The sequence below is a fragment of the Rhodotorula paludigena genome (genome assembly GCF_050403205.1).
Source record: "Rhodotorula paludigena JCM10292 DNA, Rt_paludigena_JCM10292v1_ctg8, whole genome shotgun sequence".
NCBI classification, from domain to species: domain Eukaryota; kingdom Fungi; phylum Basidiomycota; class Microbotryomycetes; order Sporidiobolales; family Sporidiobolaceae; genus Rhodotorula; species Rhodotorula paludigena.
Window position 1 is genome coordinate 345,891 of NW_027481450.1, and position 20,982 is coordinate 366,872.

Consider the following 20,982-nt stretch of genomic DNA (forward strand, 5'->3'; position numbering starts at 1 on the left):
TATGCGATTCAGATTCGACGTTTCACGGTATGTAACAGGAGAGGGTGCGATCGAGACGAGACGGCCGAGAGTCGGGGAGAGGCAAAGCTGAGAGAGGGCCGGGTGCCGAGGGACAGGATGGACATGCGAGTGGGAGAGAAATGCGAATGACGGGGCGAGGAGCGTTTACGAGTCTGCGAGGGGGGACAGAGTCAGCGAAACCGAGAGGAAAGAAGAGCTTCTCGGAGAGTGAAGAAGAGGTCAACGTACAGAGGTCGTCCTCGTCATCCTGCTGCCCGAACGCCGCACCGCCCGAGCCCGCACCCGCACCTGCACCCGCGTCGCCCGCCGCCGCGGCGTCGCCGCCCTCGGGGAACTTGAACGTCGACCCGAACGAGCGGCTCTGCTGCAGGTTCTGCGCAAAGAGCTCGTACCGCCGGATGTCCTGGTCCGAGACACTCCTGCGCGCAAAGCGCATCGCCTCTTCGAAGTGGTCGATAGTAATCTCGGGCACGGGGTCCTCCTCGTCCTCGCCCTCGGCGGCGTCGGCGCCCGCCATGGCGTCGTCCTCCTCGGCCTTGACGACGGCGTCCTCGCCGAGCTCGGCGATGCGCGCCTTGCGCTCGCGGTCGCGCTTCATGTCGGCCTCGATCGAGGCGCGGATGGCGAGCTTGGCCGCGCGCTGGCACACCTCGGTCAGGTCGGCGCCCGAGAAGCCGTGCGTGTTCTTGGCGATGAACTGCAGGTCGACATTCTTGGCGACGGGCGAGCGCTTGAGCGCCGCCTTGAGGATCGACACGCGCGACGCCTCGTCCGGAAGCGGGATGTAGATGAGCTGGTCGAGGCGGCCGGGGCGGAGGAGGGCCGGGTCGATCTGATCGGGGCGGTTGGTCGCACCGATGACAAAGACGTTCTTCTTGGCGTTCATGCCGTCCATCTCGGTCAGGATCTGGTTGAGCACACGGTCGCCCGCGCCGCCCGCGTCGCCGCCCGCGCCGCCGCCGCGCGCCTTGGCGATCGAGTCGAGCTCGTCAAAGAACATGACGACGGGCGCCGCCGCGCGCGCCTTGTCAAACACGTCGCGCACGTTGGCCTCGGACTCGCCGAACCACATGGTGAGGAGCTCGGGGCCCTTGATCGAGATAAAGTTGGCCTGGCACTCGTGCGCGATGGCCTTGGCGAGGAGCGTCTTGCCCGTGCCGGGCGGGCCGTAGAACAGGACACCCTTGGACGGCGACATGCCGTACTTGAGGAACTTTTCCGGGTGCTCGACCGGGTACTGCACCGTCTCCTGGAGCTCAATCTTGACCTTGTCGAGGCCGCCGACGTCGTCCCAGGTGACGGTCGGGATCTCGACGACCGTCTCGCGGAGCGCCGAGGGGTTGGACGTGCCGAGCGCAAAGCGGAAGTTGTCCATCGTGACGCCGAGCGAGTCGAGCACCTCTGCGTCGATCGTGTCCTCGTCGAGGTCGATGAGGTCCATCTTTTCGCGGATCTGCTGCATCGCCGCCTCGGAGCAGAGCGACGCAATGTCGGCGCCGACGTAGCCGTGCGTGTCGGCCGCAATCTTCTCGAGGTCGACGTCGTCGCCGAGCTTCATGTTCTTGGTGTGGATGCGGAGCGTCTCGAGGCGGCCGGTCGCGTCGGGGATGCCGATGTCGACCTCGCGGTCGAAGCGGCCGAAGCGACGGAGAGCCGGGTCGATCGAGTTGGGGCGGTTGGTCGCGGCCATGACGACAATGTTGGACCGCGCCTTCATGCCGTCCATGAGCGTGAGGAGCTGCGAGACGACACGACGCTCGACCTCACCGTTGGTCTGCAGGAGCGGGGGAACAGGCAAAGTCAGCGGGTCAAGTGAGTAGGGGCGAGGACAGGGAGGGCAAGGCAGGGGGCGCACCTTCTCGCGCTTGGGCGCGATCGAGTCGATCTCATCAATGAAGATGATTGCGGGCGAGTTCTTCTCGGCCTCCTCGAACGCCTTGCGCAGGTTCGACTCGGACTCGCCGGCCATCTTGGACATGATTTCGGGCCCGTTGATGAGGAAGAAGAAGGCGCCCGTCTCGTTGGCGACGGCGCGGGCCATGAGCGTCTTGCCCGTGCCGGGCGGGCCGTACATGAGGATGCCGCGCGGGGGCTTGATGCCGATCGACTTGAAGAGCTGCGGGTGGCGGAGCGGGAGCTCGACGAGCTCGCGGATCTGGGCGAGCTGCTTGCGGCAGCCGCCAATGTCGTCGTAGCCGACGTCGGCGAGGTTGTTCTCCTCGTCCTCGCGCTTGACGGGCTCGCCCTCGGTGTGGATGACCGTGTCCTGCGCGACGATGCAGTACTCGGCCGGGTCGGTCTCGACGACCTTGAACTCGACGCTGCGGCTCGCGCCCTTGGCGAGGAACGTGTCGCCCTTGCGGACGGGGCGGTACGCCTCGAGGAAGTAGGGCTTGAGGAAGACGTTGAAGATGTCGCCCGTGAGGCCCTCGATCGAGTCGTCAAAGGGGAGGACGTGGATGCGCTTGCCGTACTTGATGTCGTGGCACGCGTGGACGGTCGCAATGTCGCCGAGCTTGACACGAAGGTTGTTGCGCGCGACTGCACGGGGAGGGGCGAGACATGGTGGGTCAGCAGCCCGTCGTGGCCGGGTGGGTGCAGAGGCTGCGGGCGATCACGCACCCTTGTTCAGCTGAATCTTGCCCTCGTCGACATCCTCGGACGAGAGCACGATAAGCACTGTGGGGAGAAGCGGAGCGCGTCAGCCGAGTCGACCTCGCGCAAGGGAGGGAGCGGGAGCGGGAGTGGGTGGCCACGGCTCGGCGAGAGGAGGGGAGCTGACCGGTGTCCTTGCGCTTCTTGCCGCGGACGATGATGGTGTCGCCGCGGAAGAGCTGGAGCGTCTCCATGGTGGCGGGGTTGAGCTGCGCGACCGAGTTGTCGTCGCTCGAGCTCTCGTCGACGACGAGGCGGTTGGGACTGTCATGCAGGTGCTCGTCACGGGGTCAGCAGGGTCCAGCGGGGCGGGGGCGAGGCGTGGCGAGGGCGAGGCGATGACGAGGGGAGCGGGAGCGCGAGGGGAGGGCGCACCTCTTCTTGGGACGGAGGATGGCCGTGGCCGAGTCGTCGACCTTTTCGGCGCGCGAGGGGTCGTTGCTCATCTCTGCGGGTCTCTGCCTGGCTGGGGCGAGGGTGTGGGAGAGCGAGTGAGCCGAGGACGAGCGACTCGGACGCGCGAACGCTCCATCGCCCGGGCCGCGTCAACCCTCGCTCGCCCGCTTTTCCACGACACTCGAGGGCGCCCGTACTCGCCAAGACTGTGCTTCTAGACACTCACACCCTCCCCGCTGACCCGCTACCGCTGCTCCCTCTCCGCGCACGAGAACGAGCCACGAGCGATACATACTGGATTGCGACAGAGCGAGCATGACAGTCGAAACGGGACACACAGACAGAGAGAGAGAGAGAGACAGAGGGGAAGACGCAGGGTGACGATCTACATACGAAAGGATGCACAGCAGAGAGAGATGCAACAGGGACAGAGAGAGGTTGTCTGGCAACAACGGGAGGACAGCACAGGGAGAGAGAGAGAGAGGGACCGTGATTTGTGCGATGGATGCGAACCGAGAGACGCGTTTGCGGATTAGGCGGGAGACGGAACGCCGGGAGGATCGACGGCCGGGCGAAAAGGGAGACGGGAGAGCACCCGAGCGCGGTCAGGCGAGAGGCGCCGCCTCCTGGCTGCGCGGCCGCGCGCGCGCCTGCACCTCGCGCACGAGCGCATAGTCCTCGAGCTCGCACGCGCCGGCGCAGAGCCGCCGCGTGAGCTCGTCGAGTTCCGAGCGACTCACGGGCGGCGGGGGTGCGAGGGGCGCGGCTTGCCAGGTTGGCGCAACAGCGTGAGGCGCAGAGGGGGAGATTGGGGCATCGTCGCCGAGGTCGAGCATGACCTCGATCTCGTCCTCCTCGTCGCCCAACTCGAGCCCGGTCGCGTCGCTCCCCTCGTCCGGCTGCGGCCGCGACGAACCCAGATGCACCTCCCTCCCCTGCTCCCACCTCCGCATGCGCTCGACGAACCCGGCCTCGTGCGCGCGCGTCGACTCGCGCAGGTGCTCAAACGCGACGTGGTGCAGCCGCTCTGCCTCGCCGACGAGCGCGTCGGCGCACCGCGCGGGCGGCGCCGCGCCGAGCTCGGCCATCGAACCGTCGCAGAGCATGGGCGAGCTGCACGACGAGACGCGGCGCAGGACGGGCGGCGCGGCAGGCGGGCGCGACGCGGCGGCAGCGGTCGTCGATGCCGACGACGACGGCGAGAAGAGCGCCGAAGCAAAGTCGGGCGAGGTCGAGGCCGAGGGCACCGAGTGCGGCGGGGACGAGTCGAGGCTCGAGAAGGACGAGTCGTCGAACGAGCCCTTGGACGACGACAGCGAGATGTGAGAGGGGAAGGCGGTCGACTCGGTCGAGGCGTTGCGGGCGCGGGCGGTGCGCGACGCGGCAAAGTCGACCGAGGGGAGGGCAAAATCGCTCGCCGAGGTGCAGAAGAGGGTGCCCGGCGACTGGCTGGGGAGGGCAAAGGTCGAGAAGGGAGCCGCACCGGTTGCGGGAGGGGGAGGGGCGAGGGCGAAGGGCGAGGGGTGAGCCCAGAAGGACGTGTCTGGCTCTTCCTGCGGGGGCGGGAAGAGGGCCTGCTGCGACTGCTTGAGCGGCGAGGCGAGCTTGGCGAGCAAGGGCGAGTCCCCACTCTGCAGGCCAAGGGCGCGGGTCAGCGGCGGGCACGGAGGGCTGCGAGGGCCCGGGGCGAGCGAAGGAGGGGCGCACGGTCGAGGTCCTCGTGCGCTTGGTGGCACGGTACCTGCTCCACGGTGCGTGTGCGCGGTGGGGCGAGTCGGGCGACGAGGGCGAGGCGGACGAGTCGTCGAGGATGGCCGACAGCGACGACGAGCGGCGGCGGGTGCGGCACAGCGGTCTCGGGTGCACGGTGCTCATCTCGGCCGGCACGGGTCCTGCCGAGTCGGAGCGGGGGGAGAGGAGCAGAGCGATGGCGTCGGCGGAGGGATGCGAGGCGGAGTCCGTGTCTCGTCCAGAGCAACTCACTCTGGTGAGTTGGAGACAGCCGCACAACTCAAGAGACGCACTCGTACAGTACTTGCACTTTGTCCTAGTCCCAGCGAGCCCGATGTCGCTGACCCGCAGAGACCCGGCCTTTCCCCCGCTTGTCCCCGCCGCTTTCCTCTCGGTTCGACGCTCCTGCCGACACTCTTGCCGCGCCCGAGCACCGCTGCCAGCGCCCGATACGCAGCACGCGCCTCCCTGCGACTCGCTCGACGCCGCTGCTGCCAGTCGAGCAACGCCTCGCTTCCCTCGATCGCCTCGCCTCGCTCGCTCGCTCCGCGGCTGCCGTCTCTTTCTTGCGGCTCTGCATGGCGCGCGCAGCATGACCGCCGCCTTCGCCCAGACTGTATCTGCACCCGCACCGCCGCCGAGCCAGCTCGAGCACCGCGCCGTCCTCCCTGCCGCCCTGCAGCCCCCCGTGCAAGCCGCGACAAGCCGCGCTCCCGCCGCCGCGCCGTCCTACATCCTCAGCTGGACCCCAGACTCGCCGTGGCGACACATCCCGCTCCCTCCCGCCAGCGCCTTCTTTGGTGCGCAACGTCCTTGTCTTCGTTCCAGCACGGCGGGCTCACAATGTCCCTGTCGCTTGCCGCAGCCGGCGCACTCGCAGGTGCCGCTTCTCGTACAGTCGTCTCGCCTCTCGAGCGTCTCAAGATCATCCTCCAAGGTGCGCCCCTTCGGCGAGCTCCCCGGCGTTGCGAGCCGGCACACGACGCTTCCGCTCACGCTTGACTCGTTCCGCGCATCGCAGTTCAGGGTTCGGCGGCACAGTACCAGGGAGTATGGCACGGGCTGAGAAAGATGTGGCGTGAAGAAGGGTTTCGAGGTGAGCGCTCCTTTCTCAACGCGCGCGCAGTCAACCGCGGCCTCAGACTGACCCGTTCGGGTGCGTCGACAGGGTACATGCGAGGGAACGGCATCAACGTCCTACGGATAGCGCCCTATTCTGCAGTACAGGTGCGCCCGCTCCGGCTTGTCGGCCCGCATTTTGTACGAGCTGATCACACCGTTGTGCAGTTCTCGTCGTACGAGCTGTTCAAGGGCACGCTGCAATCGCCTGACGGGTCGATCGACACGCCTAGACGGCTCCTGGCAGGCTCACTGGCGGGTATCTGCAGCGTCGTGAGCACATATCGTGAGTCGGCGCTCTCGCTCGGGACGACCTTCTTAGCCTGCGACAGTCAAGGCTTTGCCTGGGCCGTTCTCGCGGTTCGCACTCGCTCACTCCCTCCTGTCGCAGCTCTCGACTTGGTGCGTTCACGGTTATCGGTCGAGTCGGCTTCGCTCGGAATGAAGGGTGGGCGAACAGACGGTCGGAGCTCCGGCATTGTCGGCATGACTTTGTGCGTGTCGTTATTAGCCCTCTGCGCACCGGTGCTGACCGTTTCGATCCTTCAGGCGAGTTATGCGAGAAGAAGGCGGCGTCAAGGCGCTCTACCGCGGTCTCGTACCCACCTCCGCCGGTCCGTTTCCCTCTCTCCCGCTCTCGCCGCCTCATTACCTCGCTGACGCAGCTGCGCAATAGGTGTCGCGCCCTACGTCGCTTTCAACTTTGCCGCGTACGAGCTTCTCAAACTGCAAATAACGAGCTGGGACCCGCACCACGAGCCGCCGGGGACGCTCGCCAAGCTCGTGTGCGGCGGCGTCGCGGGCGCGATTTCGCAGACGGTGCGTGCGGTGCTCGCAGGCTGCGCTTGGCAGCGCGGCGCTGTGGTGAGGATGAGCTGACAGGTCGCTGGCGGAATCGCAGCTCACGTACCCGGCCGATTTGCTGCGGAGGCGGATGCAGATGGTCGGGCTGAAAGACCAGGCGCTCGGCTACGAGTACACCGGCGCGTGGAACGGTGCGTCTCCGTTCTGTCTCGCCGTTCTCTCGACTGAGCAAGCGAGACTCACTTGCACTCTTCGTGTTGCAGCCGTCGCAACCATCATTCGGAACGAGGGCCTGCGCGGGTTGTACAAAGGGTGCGTGCTGCCCGTCTGGTCGATGTGTTTGGCCCAACATGCGCCGCCGAGTCGGTTCATGGCGGGGCCTACCACCCGCACGCTAGTGGTACTCCGCGCATGCTCACCGCACCTTGTCTTGCGCAGCATCTGGCCCAACTTGCTCAAGTGCGGTCCTGCCATGGCCACCTCCTTTGCGGTGCGTCTCTCCTTCCTTCTGCTTGGTGCTTGCCTGCGCATGACGAACCTGACGTCTCGCCGAGGCCCTCGTGCGCAGACCTATGAGGTCTCGAAAGACTTTATCGACGACTGGCAGCGCGAACACGAGCGCAAAGACACTCTCGACTCTTAGAGTCACGTGCGATCGGACTCAGGGCGGGCGAAGGTGCGGTTTGGTGCGCTTGTGGCAGCGGCGGACGTTGTGGACGACGGGCTAGGGGAGGGTTTCTCGGGCCTTCTCGGCCTCTTATTCTTTGTATACCAGTTATCGAACGTGCTACTCGTGCTTGTTATAGACATAAATCGTCTGCTGCCCTGCTTATCTGTGCCGAGGCGACGCATCGGCAAGGTTGAGCGAACAGAGCCGGAGTTCCAGAAGGAGGTTGCTCTTCTGCGTCCCTTTCCCTCAGCGGGCCTGCTTCCTGCTTGCAGAGGGTGCTTCGGCTGTGTGGAGGTTGCTTCAGTGCGACGATCGCGCCTGCGCGTCGCTCGCCTTGCTGCCGACCTTGCTTCTCTCGATCGACTGATCACGACACTCGCTTGCGCCAAAGCGCCTCCGAGAGATTCTGAGGCAATGGAGACGGACGACGAGCTGCCACCTCGGCGGACGAGCACGCCCCTCGGGCGGCTCGACGACCAGCGCGCCGGGTCCGTCGCCTCTCCCCGCCCCCACCCCCTTCACACGCTGACGGCTGCCCACTACGCAGCTTCACCGCGCACGCCTCGACCTCTGCAAGCGTCTACGAACCCTACAGCTCCCCGCGCACGCGCCGCCCGAGCCCCAAATCCGCCGGCAGCGCCCTCCTGCCGTCGAAACCGCAGTCGCTCTCGCAGCGCGAGAGCTGGGAGCGCGTCCGGCGCGCGACGCTTGCCCCCGATGCGTTCGGGAGCGGATTGGACGCTGGAGGTGCAAGGAGGAGGGCGAGCTTGAGGCGGATCGACGTGGGCGCCGCGAGGGCGGAGGAGGAAGGGCCGTTTGCGGATGCGTCTAGGTGGGATGGGGGCGGGTACAGCGTGCGTGACTCCTGCGCTTTCTCGAGCTCGCCACGTTGACCTTTGGGGATACAGGCTCGGAGCGAAACGTCGTCACTGCCGCCTCTCACGCCAGAGATGGACTTTCGCCGCCGCGGGTCTGCTGTCTCGACGTCGTCCGCCTTCTCTTCCTCCCCTCAGTCGCACACCTACCCGCCGCTCCCGAACAGTCACCTCAGCTTCAAGCGCCACTCGGTCTCGTCTTTCGGCGCGTATACGATCAACACGATCGGCGACAAGAGCACGACGTCGTCGTCGATGCCCCTGCTCCGGCGGCAGGGTACGCGCGAGAGCCACGAGTCGCGCCCGTCGAGCCCCACGCGACGCAAGAGCGTCGGACCAGGCAGGCGGCCTGGATCGTCCGGCGGTGGGGCGGCTGCGGGTCCTTCGCTCGCGCACCTCGATTCGAGCGCCGCGAGCCTGTACTCGTTCTCCGAGACGTCGTCGCTGCACTCGTACCCACCGCGACCACGCCAACGTGCGACCTCGACGGTGAGCAGCAGCGAGAGTGGAGAGGGTCTTCGAGGCGGGAGGAAGAGCTGGGCGAGGGAGATCGAGGCGACGGGCGCAACGGGGCAGGTGCAGCGGCGAGGGGTGCGCTGTTTCTCGTTGCCTCCGGAGCAATCACTACTGATGTTGCGGTCGACGACAGAGCGCCGACTCTCGGGTGGATCAGTGGCCCAGCTTCGTCACAAACTCGGTCATTCACCAACCCCTCGCTCGTCCTGTCGCCGCCTACCAGTCTACCCTTGCACACTTTTCCTTCCCAGCCCCTTCTCGGACGCCGACCCAGACTTCCCCTACGACACCGCCAAATCCGCTTGCACCGTTGCGAAAACGCCTCGCGCGCTCGCTCGCGAGCACCCTTGCCGGCCGACGTTTGCACACCGAGGTGCAGCTCTTACTCGAGCTCGTGGACGCCCTCGAGCACTGCATCACGAGCTTTGCGCCGTCGTCCGACTCGGGCTCGGCGGACCGCTCTTCTAGCGACGCCTCCGCGTCGAGTACGAGTCCAAGCGGTCTCGCCGGCGGCCTTACGGCGCTCGCCGCCGTGTCCTCACCATCGCTGCAGAGTGTCGACGAGAACCCGCTCTCGGCATCGACGACGTCGACGCGCTCGTCGGGTTCGACGAACGCCGCCGGGCTCGCGACCTCGCAGTCGGCCAAGCTCGCGCTCGTCGACGAGGTGCGCCTCCTCACACACGAGTTGATTGAGCTCGTGCCCGACGCGCGGCACTGCCTCGTCGCCGGGCGGTACGGCCCGCTCGGCGGGAGCGGCGTGCCCGTGAGCGTGTCGGTGCGCGCGCTCCTCGCCTCGCTCGAGGGGCCCGGGGCGGCCACCGCGGCAGACCCGGACTGGTGGCCGCGCCGGCTCGCGAGGGACTGCCGCGCGCTTCTCGAGGAGGCGGGCCTGCCGACGGGCCAGGGGACCGCGGCGCAGACGGTGTGGATGCTCGCGGCGCAGCTGAGCGAGAGGGAGGAAGGCTCGGAGGATGCAGGCGAGGACACGCCGTCGCCTTCTCTGACGACAGAAGCACCAGGACCAGCAGGAGCAGGACTCGGCGCCGAGGCGCTGGACGCGCGAGGAGCTCAGGGGAGACCCTCGGCCGCGAGGAAGGAGGAGCTGCTCCAGCAGGGCAAGCAGCGGTGGGAGAAGTACCGCGAGCGGCAGAGCGCGCTCGAGCAGTACGCAGACAGTCCGCCGCTGTAGCCAACGCGGGACCCTGTGATCCACATTTGCCTCGGGAGAGGGTTGCGAAGTGGACTGGAAGAGGGAAGCGGGAGGAGGAGAGGGACCGAGGCAAGAGGGGCATGGCAGGGGCAAGGGGATGGCGGCCTGCCTTCGGCAGGGGCACGCGGGACGAAGGCCTGGAATCAGGTGAATACCGAGCGCAAGGAACAGCGGACACGCGAGATGCGGAGCAAGCCGTTTGAGAGCGATCCGGGCGGGGCGGCGGCGGGTCAGTGCAGGCGCCAGCGATGACGGAGAAAAGTGGGGCGGGCCTTTCCGCTGTTCTTGTACTTCCCCTTCTCTGTGTACTGCTCGACAATCGTACCCGCGATGCGCCGCCGCCGAGCCTTCCCGCCGTCGCAACGCTCTGGTTGCCGCCGCACCGATCGGCCGCTGCACCGCCCCTCTGCGCGCGTCTGCTTGCCGGGAAGCGCTCCTGCCCGCCGAGTCCGAGTGCAGCGAGCATCTTTCAGCGTGGCCCTCGCCCTCGCTGGCCTGCCCCTCGCTGGGCTGCCCCCCACCGCGACCCGCTCCGTCCGTGTCTCAACCGCGCCTGCGCGGGCACGAGAACGCGTGCGCGAGAGTCGACGCTGCCCTTTGCGCGCGTAGCGCTTGCTCTACTGGTCAGCAGATCCTCGACTGTGCGTCTCGCTTTGCCGCCCCTCACTCGCGCTGACGAGGACCGTCGCGAGTTGACCCTCTCGTTGAACCACCAGGCTTCGCGCAGGACGCGCCAAACGCGCTCGCCCGGGCTGCTAGAGGCTGGTACAGACCCTAGATGTACCCGGCGCAGCCTGACATCCCGCAGCAGCAGCAGCACTTCGATCCGGCTCAGTACCCCGCCGGCGCCTTCGCACAACAACCCGGCGCGAATCCTCCTCGCGCCCAACCGGGGTCCGCTTACGGCGCACAGGCCCCACAGCCCTACTCCGCCAGCACGTACGTCCAACAGACCGTGCCGCGCGGCGCGCAACTTGACGCCGGTGGCCAGTCGACCGCCGCCATGTTTGGCACTCCGACGCAGCAGCAGGGCCAGCAGGGCTCGTGGCCCAGTGGAACGCAGCCATACGGTGCTCCGGGCATCTATTCGGGCGGCGCATACCCCGGTATGCAGCAGCAGCAGCAGCAACCTCCCTCGACATCCGCGCTGTTCCAGCAACATCTCGCGGCGCAACAGGCCGCTATGGGCTCGTCGCCGGCTCCGAACGCCTACCAAAACCTTGCACAACAGCAGCAGGCGCAGCAGCAGTACATGCAGACCCCGCCGCAGCCGTTCCAGCAGACTCCCGCCCGCCCTCCTCCTTCGAATCCTGCCTTCTCCACCCCATCCTACACTCCCGCTCCGCCTCAGCCCGCCGCGCCACAGCAGCAGCAGCAGCAGACGCCGTCCACGTACCAGCAGCAACAGCAGCAGCAACAGCGTCCGCCGAACCAGACGATGTCGAACCAGGAGCTGCAGGCGGCACTGCGCGGCATCCAGCTGCAGGGCATGACGCAGGAGCGGTTCCAGCAGCTCACGCCGCTGCAGCAAGCCGCTCTGCGCGAGATGATGGCACGCTCGCGCGCGCAGCAGCAGGCGCAGCTCGGGTTAGGCATGCCTGGCTCGCCCGCTGCAGCGGCTGCTACGGGCTCTCCCGCCCCGAGTGGGTCCGGGTCTGCGACGCCGGCGCGCCCGCCTGTCGCCGTCTCGCAGGCGAACGGCGTGCCTACGCCGCCCGCAGCGGCCCGCCCCGGTCAGCCTGGCGCGGCGCCGCAGAGGAGCGGGCCCGGCCAGACGCAGCAGAATCCCATGTTCCTCAAGGCGCTCCTCGAGTTCCACGCCAAGAGAAACGTGCCCTTCGTTGGTCCGCCCGTCGTGGAGGGCAGGACGCTCGACCTCGCGAGGTTGTTTGCGGCGGTGTCGCAGGGTGGAGGGTTCCAGTCGGTACGGCGCTCGCTCATTCCGCCTGCTGAAATCTTCCGCCTAACCCGTTCTATTTCGCCCAGATCACGGCTACGCGTCGATGGGGTCTTGTACTCACCGGTCTCGGTTTTGCCGCCCCCTCGCCCGATCAGCAGCCGGAGCCGCGCGTTCAGGCGATCCAACAGGTTCGTACCGTCCCCACTGCCCACTTGTCGACATTCCTCGCTGATACGCATACATCCTTGCAGGCTTACCAGCAGAGCCTGCTCCCGTTCGAGCAGTACTGGACCCAGATGCAGCAGCTCAAGGCCGCGCAGGCGCAGAACCGCGCAGCAGGCTCGACGCCTTCTGCGGTGGCGGTCAACGGACCTGCCGGGTCCCCTCCCGCTTCGGCATCAACCATCCCGCCCTCCACGGCAGGCTCGATGGGCCCGTCGACGCCGCAGCAGCAGCCCACGCGTCCATCGACCGCGACCGCGACCCGCCCTGCGAGTCGCGCCGCTGCGACTCCGGCGCCGACCATTGCGCCGTCTCCTGCAGCAATGCAGCCGGTACAGACGATCGACTTGACGGGCAGTGCGCCATCGCCCGCGCTGGTGCGGCCGGGCACGGCGGGGGCGGAGGACGTCAAGGGCAAGGGCAAGGCCGAGGAGCTGCTGAGTGCGGTCAAGCGTGAGCCTCTTCAGGCTTTCCGTTCGCTTCGCGCGGTAGCTTACAGTCGTGCCGATCGCAGCTGAGGACGGCACCTTCACTGCAACACCGCCTGCGCCTGTCCTTCCCTCCCAGTCTCCCGCCCAGACCGCCACCGATGTCAAGCCAACCGAACCCGCTGCCCCTTTGCGCCGAAAGCGCCGCCGAATCGAGTATGCACCGCTCACGCGCCCCGTCGACACGCACGGCGGGTACGAGTTGCCGTACCTCGAAGCCGTCTTCCACCGCGTCGACAAGCTCCGACCGCGCCGAAACGTGCACGAGCTCGGGACGGTCGACGTGCACGGCCTCGTCATGAGCCTGCGCTGCCGGCTCGCGACCGAGGTGTCGTACGCGCTCAACGTGCTCGCGACGATCGCGATCGCAAGCCGCCGCGAGCAGGGCGCGTTCACGCTCGTCGAGAACCCCGAGGTCGTTGAGGAGCTGCTCGACTTGCTCGAGGACACGGCCTTTGGCGTCGATGGCGAGGGCGACGTCGAGGACGAGCACGCATCGCAGCCGAGCGCAAAGAAGGGGCCCGGAACGTCGGCGAGCAATTGGGGGTCGAGTGCAGCACCGACGACGTACCGCGAGCTGTTCGCGTTGGTCGAGCACGAGGCGAACGAGCTCGTTCCGCCACGCGCGCCGTCTCCTCCACCGGACCCGTCCGAGGAGGGCCTGACGTCTTCGCTGCGTTGCGCGGAGGTCATCGTTGCCGTCGTTAACCTTCTCCGCACCTTTGCGCTCGAGCCCGACTACATGCAGCTGGTACGGAGTGAGCCTCGCATTGTCGAGTTGCTCATCCGGGTCGCGAGCCTGCCCCTCCGGCGCGAGGACTATGCCTCGCCTGCGTCGCGATGGCCGGTGCGGGTCTCGGCCGCCGACTCGATGTTACTAAAAAAGGCCGCGCTCGAGACCTTGTCGACCTTTGGCACCTCGATCCGCCTCGACCAGTACCCTCTTTCGTCAGCGCAGAAGGCGCTCGAGCTCTTGCTCTTCTTCGTCCGCAACCCGCACTCGCACCGCGAGCCATTCGCGTTCGACCTGTCTGGCACGCCCGGCATGGCGGCGAGGCTGCCGCAGCTGCACGCAATCCCCGTCACGCCGACGACGGTCCCGGCGTACCTCGACCTCGGCCTCGCTGCGTTTGCGCGTGTCGGCCTCCTCGACGCGAACCGATCGGTGATCGGGCGGCTGATCGACCCGAACGAGCTGCAGTCGCTGTTCCGCGCGCTGGTGCAGCTCCTCCCGCTCGCTGAGGCCGACTTCCAGCTCGTCGCGTTCGACGTCGGCCTCGTGCACGTGCACAACCTCGCCATGACGCTGTACAACCTCGCGTTCCTCGCGCCGTCGAGCGTCAAGGCGCGCCTGCGCCCTGACGTGCAGGTCGTCAAGCCGCTGCTGCGCGTCGTGCGGCGCCTCGCGCTTCTCGCGCCGTCGCCGGACCCGCAGCTGTGCGCCGCGCTCGCCGAGCGCTGCATCGCGACGCTGCAGCTGCTCGACGACGGGCGGAGGCCGGCGCGCGGCGCGGCGGCGGCGCAGCAGGGGCCCAACGCCGAGCTGCCGTGGTGGGGCCTGTCGATGTCGGGCCTCGACGACGACGACGAGGCCGGCCACGGGGCCAGCTCGCCGCCGCCGTCGACAACGGGTGACGAGGGCGACGAGCCTGGCGCCGGCGACGAGGAGGAGAACGAGATCGTCGACGAGGGCACGCCCGTCCCTGCCGCCGAGGCCGCGACGAAGGGCAGCGCCGACCGGGCGCCGATCCTCGCGAGCGAGGCGCGCGCTCTGTTTGAGCAGGCGGCGCTTGGGCCTGCGACGGTGAGCCTGCCTGCGCTCGTGGCGCTCACGAACGCGTCGGACGGGCGGGGAGGGGTCAAGAAGCGGAAGAAGGCGGTGAACGCGACGGCGTGACCCGGCGGGCTGGTGCTCTCGGCGCGGAGGAGAGCGTGCGCATGTAGGACCTGGCGGTGGATGGCGTCCCGCGCTCCTTTCGCATTGTAGACGAGATCTCTGATTCGCGATAGGACGGCGGCGAGAGGCAGGGCCTGATCGAGGCCTCTTCATTTCCGTCCCGCGCTGATCAAGGTGGGCGGGCGGTCCGATGCGCGGATGAGGGTGGGGCAGCCCAGCGTGTCCCTGCCCGTGTCCCTCTCCTCTGCAACCGAAGTGTGCACACCTTGCTCTCGCGCGACTTCCCCCTCGCCGCGCGCGACTCTTTGTCTTTGCCCGCAGCTCTTCGCATCCGCCTGCACCGCCCCGCGCCTCTGCTTTGCTCGCTGCGCCGCTGCGTGCGCCCTCTCTGTGCGTTGACCCTGCACTGCACCGCGCTGCCGGCACCGGCCCGCCCTCGCTCGCCCCGTCCTGCCCCCGCCCCGTTCCGGCAACCCCGCCCGCACGTCGCTTGCTCGCCCTGCACAGTGCTGGCGCAGGTCCGTCCAGCTTACAGACACCGCTGCGAGTGTGTCCAGTCTGACCCGCCCCTTCGCGCCGCGCAGCTCGACACCCGGCGGTCGCTTCGCGAGATCCGCTAGACGCATCTGGGGCCTCGGTCGCGTCCTTGCAGCGCGTCTCCGGCGTGCGAGGCGAGATGCAGCTCGACGCGAGCCCGAACAGCGCCTCGAGGGGCGCGCTCGACGCGTCGCTCGCGGGCGCAGCGCGGACTCCGCTCGCCCGTCCGCTCGACGGCGACGACGGCGCTGCTGCCCCTGGACAGGCCGAGCGGGCAGCGCAGACGGCGCGCAAGGGCCCGCCTAGACTCGTACTCGGCGCTGCGTCCAACCGTGTCCCTCCGCCGCTTACGAGTGCGCCGCGAGAGGCCCGCCCTTCGCTTACCATCCAGCCCGCGTCGCCCGCAATGTCGCCCGCGTCGCCGCTCTCGATGAGCCCGACCGAGCCCTTCCCTCCGCCAGTCCCCTCGACGTCGGCCGTGGCAGATGCACCCGCGTCATACGCGCCCTCGTTCCAGCCGCCCCCCTCCCCCTTCGCAAACGGCGGCGGACTCGCAGCTCGCCGCGCCGCGAAGCTCGGCAAGAAGCGCCTCTCGCTCGTCGTTCCACCCAACCCACACTCGTCGCTGCCGACCTCCGGGCCCGACGCGTCGTCCTCTTCGCTTCTCTCGCCCCTCACGCCCTCCTATCTCCGCCCCTCTGGCGCCAATCTCGACCCCGAAACGCGCTCTCTCCCACCGTCGCCCGTCTCTCTGACGACCTTCATCGGCCCCGAAGGCTCTGAAGCGCCCGATCGCACCATCGGCCGCCTCATGCTCAAGCAGCAGGCCGATGAGATGCGCGAGCAGATGCGCGGCGGGCGGGGCATGCGCCGACGCACGTCCATCCCGCGGCTCAATCTCGTCAAGACGGGCGTCGCCGCTGCCCAGCCCGCCAACCTCGACGAGATGGCGGATGCGGCGGCCGCGGCCCATGCCCCGTCGGGCGGCGCATCGGTCGTGCAGCTCTTGCGTGGCGACGCGGTTGAGCGGCGAGCAGCCGACGGTGCAGAGTCGGATGAGGGCCCGGTCGAGGAGTTCCCCTACGCGCTCGGCCCGCGCGAGATTCTTCCCGGCGTGTTCCTCGGCAGCGAGCAGAACGCCAAGGACGCGGCCGTCCTGCGCGAGTGGAAGATCGGGTTCGTGCTCAACGTCGCCAAGGAGGTTGACTGCCCCTGGCTGGGCGAGCTTGATCTCGATGAGGACGAGGAGGGCGAAGGCGCGTCGCAGGAGGTCACGCCAGTCGAGGCGCCTGGACGACCGGCTGTGCCGTCTCCGCCGCGAGCAACCGTAGATCTGCAGCGGCGGACCACAACGCAGGTTGTGTCTGTTGCGTCCGCTGCCGCAACGCCTATACCCTCTCCCTCTGGTGTGGCGCAGGCGCCTCGCCCCCCCGTGCGCCCTCCCTTCATCCGCCCCACCGCTTCGACCCCGAATTTGCACGCCGCCTTCCAACCCCTTTCGATCAACGACGCCCCGCCCGTCCCTCCCCTTCCGAGTGCCTTCCTCCCTTCGCCTCTAGACTCGGAGATGCAGCGAAGCCTGTCGTCGTCGCCACCTCAAGCGCGGCGGCCCGCTCCTCGCGCTCGCCCGCGGCGCTCGAAAGGGCCAGCGACGACCACGCGCTCGCGCGACGCGATCCGCTGTCCGCGCAACGCGCGCAGCGGGCGCCCCGCGCTCGAGTACCTGTGGCTCAAGTGGGGGCACGACGAAGCCGACCTCGTCGAGGCGCACAAGTTCCAGGCCGCGTTCGACTTTCTCGACGAAGCGCGCGAGCGCGGGGAGCGCGTGCTCGTACATTGCCAGTGCGGCGTGAGCAGGAGCGCGACCGTCGTGATCGCCTACTGCATGCGCGAGGCGGCAAAGGCGCTCGAGGAAGGGCGGGACGCGGCAGAGCTGGCGGGATGCACGGGGATGCACGATACATGTGCGTTGCTCGCGCCCTTTCAGACTCTTCTCTTTCGCCGAACTGACCGAGACTTCCTGTCCGAATAGACTCGTTCGTCAAGGAGAAGAGCGAGTGGGTCGGACCGAATCTCTCGCTCGTCTTCCAGCTGGTCGCGTACGAGCGGACGCTGCGAGGAGACAACCTCGCCGAAGACGTCGACGAGCCTCCGTATCCGCACAGTGCGACTCGGTCACCCGTCACCGTCAATCACGCCGTCGACGATGACCTTCCGCCACCGACACCGGCGCATGGATTCAGCCCGTTCGCATTCCCGCCAGCGCGCCCTACCGTCAACCCATTGCCAAGCCCCCGAACGCCCGTCTCGTCCGAGGGCTCGATGGCCGAGTCGCAGCTCTCGACGCCCGACCTGCACGACCCGCTCATCTCGCCGACGTTCAGCGCAGGCACCAAGGCGTCCTCCGTCACGAGCACGCCGCTGTCGGCTGCGCGCCTCGGCCTCCCGGTGCATCCGGTCCGCATCGTCCGCCCGGGCGAGGATGCCGAAGACGAGCGGGACGGCGTGCTCAGTCGCGATCGGCACAGCTCGCTCGAGACGGTCATCTCGGCTTCCGATGCGCACGACCCGTCGAAGAGTGGCAAAGGCGTCTTTGTCCTTCCCGTCCCGCCGCGGTCAGGCTACTCGACCTCGTTCGCCGAAGAGGCCGTGTCGCCGACGATTGCGCTCTATCCGCCCGGCACGCAGTCGCTCCCGCCGCAGCAACAGCGCACGCAGCTGAATAGTTTCGTGCACCCGACACCGCTGCGCACCTCGTCGCTGAGCAAGCCCGCCCTCTCTATCATTCCGACCTTGTCGGCCTCTGCCTCGCCTGTCCGCTCGACCCCCGCCACGCCGCTCCCGCCGCCGATCATCACGACGTCGCCGATATCGCCGGCAAAGCGCCAGTCGCTCTCGATTGTCACGACGCCCATCTCACCGGCGCTCTCGAACTCGAGTGCACTCAAGAGCAGCAGCCGCTCGTCGCACAGCAACAGCAGCAGTGGCGGCGGTGCGAGTCCCGCCGTCGTCTTCTCGCCGCAGTCGGCCGTCTCGACCTCGACCGCCGCGAGCGGCTCGTCGTCGCTGAGCCGGACCAGCTCGGGGCGGCGGTTCGGCGCGGGCCAGACGCCGAGCGAGCGCAGGGCGAGCCATCGCCGCGTGTGCAGCGACACCATTCGCGTGCCGACGCCGGGGCTGCACATGAGCGCTGCGACGCCCGTCAGCACACCGGCGGCGAGAGAAGAGGGCGACTTGGGCGTCGGTGATGCGCAAGAGGCAGGAGCGCTCTGAGCAGGAGCCGTTTTCCTCTTCCGCCCCACTTCTCGATACTCCCTCATTGATGTTCACCAGCGGTTCACGTTATTTCTGCCTCCCATCATTGTATGCTGTCTGTTTCGTCTCGCGTCTCGTTGTTCTCCCTCGTCTCACTGCTGCTGCCAGTCTCGCTGGACGAGATCGCGCAGCTGGCCGTCGCCCCTCTTAGCGTCTAGTAGTGCATTGCCATGGACAATCGCTCATCTCTATAAGACCCTCCGGCAGACGTTTCTGAAGGTAAGGAGGCCGTGTGGTCGAAAGGGCTAGTCGCTCCTAACCTTGACGACGATCTTGCCCGTCGCCCTGCTGGTCTCGAGGCGCTTGTACGCATCCTCGACCTGCTCGAACGCGTACTCGCTGTCGATGGGCACTTTGAATCCCTCGTCGGCGACAGCGTGGCCAATCTCGCCGAGCCACGCCTTGTCGCTCTTGAGCATGATGCACGAGTACCTCGCACCGCGGCCATACCATCCGCGGACCATGCGCAGGAACATCTTCGGATGCCACCAGTACAGCATGCTGCCGCCCAGCGCCGAGCGCTCCGTCTTGTCGCCCACGATGGTCGTGAACGAGCCGCCCTGCGGATAGTCGCGCGAGCGGGGAGAGAGGAGCGTGGCGGCGTGGTCGAGAACTTGGCGCCCGCCGACGCAATCGATGATGGTGACGTAGCCGGAGTCTGGCCGGAGAGCACGCAGTCGCGCAACGACGTCCTCGGCGGTGTAGTCGACAACCTCGTCTGCGCCGAGTGACTTGACGAAGTCGGCGTTCTTGCCCGAGCAGGTCACGACGACTTTGGCGTGCAGGCGCTTCTTTGCGAGCTGAATGGCGTACTGGCCGACTGCCGAGGACCCGCCGAGGACAACTACGGCAGGCTGAACGCGGTGCGAGGCAGGCGAGACCGGGTCGTCCGACGCGGAGCGCGGCAGCACAAAGTACGGCGCCGAGAGGCACGTCCGTGCGGTGAGGTAGACGAGCGGGACGGCGGCGGCTTGAGACCAGCTGAGGTGCGGCGGTTTGCGCACCACCGCCGCGCGGGTCGTGTCGATGACCGAGATCTCGCTGAGGACTCCGCCATTGGCGTCGGCGAGCTGATGTGTTAAAAGGTGTAGCGAGTCATGTCGGGGCGATGGAGAAGCGGACGACAAGTGCGAGAAGGGGTTGAGAAGGTCAGAACCGCGCGGGGCCGATGAGAGTATGAGATGGAATTGCGCGCACAGGAGCAATCGACACGCCCATGACCTGCGCGCCTATCTCGAGGTCTTTGACATCCTTGCCCTTGGCCAGAACCACTCCCGCAAAGTCGCTGCCGATGCCTCGAGGATAGCTGAGGGCGGGGAGGCGGAAGATGGGCAAGTTGCAGAACTGTATGTCGACGGGGTTGAGCGCCGCTGCGTGCACCTCTACGAGGATCTGGTGCGGCTGCAGGTGCGCAGGCGTTGGCGGGGTCTGCTGCTGCAGCGACAGCGTCGAGGGGAACGGCGGCGACGAGTGCGTCCACGCGCGGAAAGACGGCGCTGCGTCGGGCGAAGTCATTCCAGCAGCTTTGTGCGGTACTGGGAGCACTGGAAGCGTTCAAAGAAGAGAAAGGCGACCTTCGCCATCGTCACTCCTCTCCGTGCTCCGTCAGCGTCAGGTCGGGTCGGAAGTTGACTGCCGGGAGTCTGTGCGCGTGCCAGTCAGCTCGCCGAGCACTCTCTCAGCTCGGCCATGATCCACGCAGGTCCGCCCGTGCCCTGCTGAGCTCGTGCGAGCCCCGACTGACCTCGTCCGCTCGTTTAACTCGCCAGTGCTCATCTTCAACAACAGCGGCAAGCCGCGACTGTCCAAATTCTACTCGGTGCGCTACGTCTGCACATGCCTGTACAAGCCTCGTCAGCTCACGAGCCAAAGCCACCTCGCAGCCCTCGTCGCCCAAGACCCGCGCCGCCATCGTCCAGCGCATCTTCACGCTCGTCAGCGCGCGCGACGACTCGCTGTGCAACTTTGTCGAGCTGCCCGCAGGCTTTGGCTTTGGCGACCACGGCGAGAAGGAGGACGTCGAGCAGGAGGACCTCCGCGTCATCTACCGCCATTACGCGACGCTCTACTTTGCGTTCGTCGTGGACCAGAGCGAGAGCGAGCTCGGCATCCTCGACCTGATCCAGGTGCGCCCAGCGACCGCGCTTCGTGGAGCGAGCCAGACCCGGCTGACCTCCTCACTCGCTTGCGTTGCAGGTCTTTGTCGAGTCGCTCGACCGGTGCTTCGAGAACGTGTGCGAGCTCGACCTCATCTTCCACTTTGACGAAGTGCGCTCGCGCTTTCCGCCTTGTTGACGGCGCAGGACGCTGACCCTCTCTCTCTTAACTCCTTCCTCTCACAGGTGCACACGCTCCTCTCGTGCCTCATCACGGGCGGTCTCGTCCTCGACACCTCGCTCGACTCGGTGCAAGCGACCTTCCGCGCGCAGCAGCAGGCCAAGAAGGCGAGCCAGAGCGCGGGCGGGTTCGGCGCGGGCCTGTCGGGCGCGGCGGGCGGGCTGCTTGGTGGGACAGAGTGGGACAGGCTGCCTGGGTTCGGCGCGCTCGGGAGGAGAGGGCGATGAGTCAAGAAGGCGCGGAATCGCGTTCGGGGAAGTCAAGGTTCCGGTCTTGCTGTCGTCTT

At 67.6% G+C, this 20,982-nt stretch overlaps 8 protein-coding genes across 8 annotated transcripts; 5 read left to right on the forward strand and 3 right to left on the reverse strand.

Moving 5' to 3' along the window:
* Positions 1 to 165: 165 nt before the first annotated feature.
* On the reverse strand, positions 166 to 3,122 carry CDC48 (AAA family ATPase CDC48; the record flags this gene model as incomplete). The annotated part of the gene is made up of 6 exons (XM_076647292.1): positions 166 to 173; positions 250 to 1,795; positions 1,877 to 2,562; positions 2,644 to 2,700; positions 2,804 to 2,940; positions 3,052 to 3,122. The coding sequence occupies 6 exons, from the start codon at positions 3,120 to 3,122 to the stop codon at positions 166 to 168; spliced, it is 2,505 nt and encodes an 834-aa protein (XP_076507219.1).
* Positions 3,123 to 3,677: 555 nt separating this feature from the next.
* Positions 3,678 to 4,947, reverse strand: JCM10292_000187 (uncharacterized protein; the record flags this gene model as incomplete). The annotated part of the gene is made up of 2 exons (XM_076647293.1): positions 3,678 to 4,703; positions 4,780 to 4,947. The coding sequence occupies 2 exons, from the start codon at positions 4,945 to 4,947 to the stop codon at positions 3,678 to 3,680; spliced, it is 1,194 nt and encodes a 397-aa protein (XP_076507220.1).
* A 448-nt stretch (positions 4,948 to 5,395) lies between these two features.
* JCM10292_000188 (uncharacterized protein) lies at positions 5,396 to 7,369 on the forward strand (the record flags this gene model as incomplete). Its single annotated transcript, XM_076647294.1, has 12 exons — positions 5,396 to 5,603; positions 5,669 to 5,740; positions 5,825 to 5,899; positions 5,972 to 6,030; positions 6,091 to 6,208; positions 6,314 to 6,416; positions 6,472 to 6,536; positions 6,599 to 6,741; positions 6,824 to 6,917; positions 6,990 to 7,038; positions 7,165 to 7,216; positions 7,295 to 7,369. 12 exons carry the CDS (start codon positions 5,396 to 5,398, stop codon positions 7,367 to 7,369), a joined length of 1,113 nt encoding a protein of 370 aa, XP_076507221.1.
* Positions 7,370 to 7,810: 441 nt separating this feature from the next.
* JCM10292_000189 (uncharacterized protein) lies at positions 7,811 to 9,979 on the forward strand (the record flags this gene model as incomplete). The annotated part of the gene is made up of 4 exons (XM_076647295.1): positions 7,811 to 7,884; positions 7,944 to 8,250; positions 8,305 to 8,862; positions 8,921 to 9,979. The coding sequence occupies 4 exons, from the start codon at positions 7,811 to 7,813 to the stop codon at positions 9,977 to 9,979; spliced, it is 1,998 nt and encodes a 665-aa protein (XP_076507222.1).
* A 799-nt stretch (positions 9,980 to 10,778) lies between these two features.
* Positions 10,779 to 14,507, forward strand: JCM10292_000190 (uncharacterized protein; the record flags this gene model as incomplete). Its single annotated transcript, XM_076647296.1, has 4 exons — positions 10,779 to 11,924; positions 11,987 to 12,088; positions 12,152 to 12,575; positions 12,637 to 14,507. 4 exons carry the CDS (start codon positions 10,779 to 10,781, stop codon positions 14,505 to 14,507), a joined length of 3,543 nt encoding a protein of 1,180 aa, XP_076507223.1.
* A 676-nt stretch (positions 14,508 to 15,183) lies between these two features.
* JCM10292_000191 (uncharacterized protein) lies at positions 15,184 to 18,317 on the forward strand (the record flags this gene model as incomplete). The annotated part of the gene is made up of 2 exons (XM_076647297.1): positions 15,184 to 17,008; positions 17,077 to 18,317. 2 exons carry the CDS (start codon positions 15,184 to 15,186, stop codon positions 18,315 to 18,317), a joined length of 3,066 nt encoding a protein of 1,021 aa, XP_076507224.1.
* Positions 18,318 to 18,604: 287 nt separating this feature from the next.
* On the reverse strand, positions 18,605 to 19,874 carry JCM10292_000192 (NAD(P)-dependent alcohol dehydrogenase; the record flags this gene model as incomplete). Its single annotated transcript, XM_076647298.1, has 2 exons — positions 18,605 to 19,429; positions 19,557 to 19,874. The coding sequence occupies 2 exons, from the start codon at positions 19,872 to 19,874 to the stop codon at positions 18,605 to 18,607; spliced, it is 1,143 nt and encodes a 380-aa protein (XP_076507225.1).
* Positions 19,875 to 20,048: 174 nt separating this feature from the next.
* Positions 20,049 to 20,923, forward strand: APS3 (Aps3p; the record flags this gene model as incomplete). The annotated part of the gene is made up of 5 exons (XM_076647299.1): positions 20,049 to 20,061; positions 20,129 to 20,178; positions 20,243 to 20,485; positions 20,556 to 20,627; positions 20,702 to 20,923. 5 exons carry the CDS (start codon positions 20,049 to 20,051, stop codon positions 20,921 to 20,923), a joined length of 600 nt encoding a protein of 199 aa, XP_076507226.1.
* Positions 20,924 to 20,982: the final 59 nt, after the last annotated feature.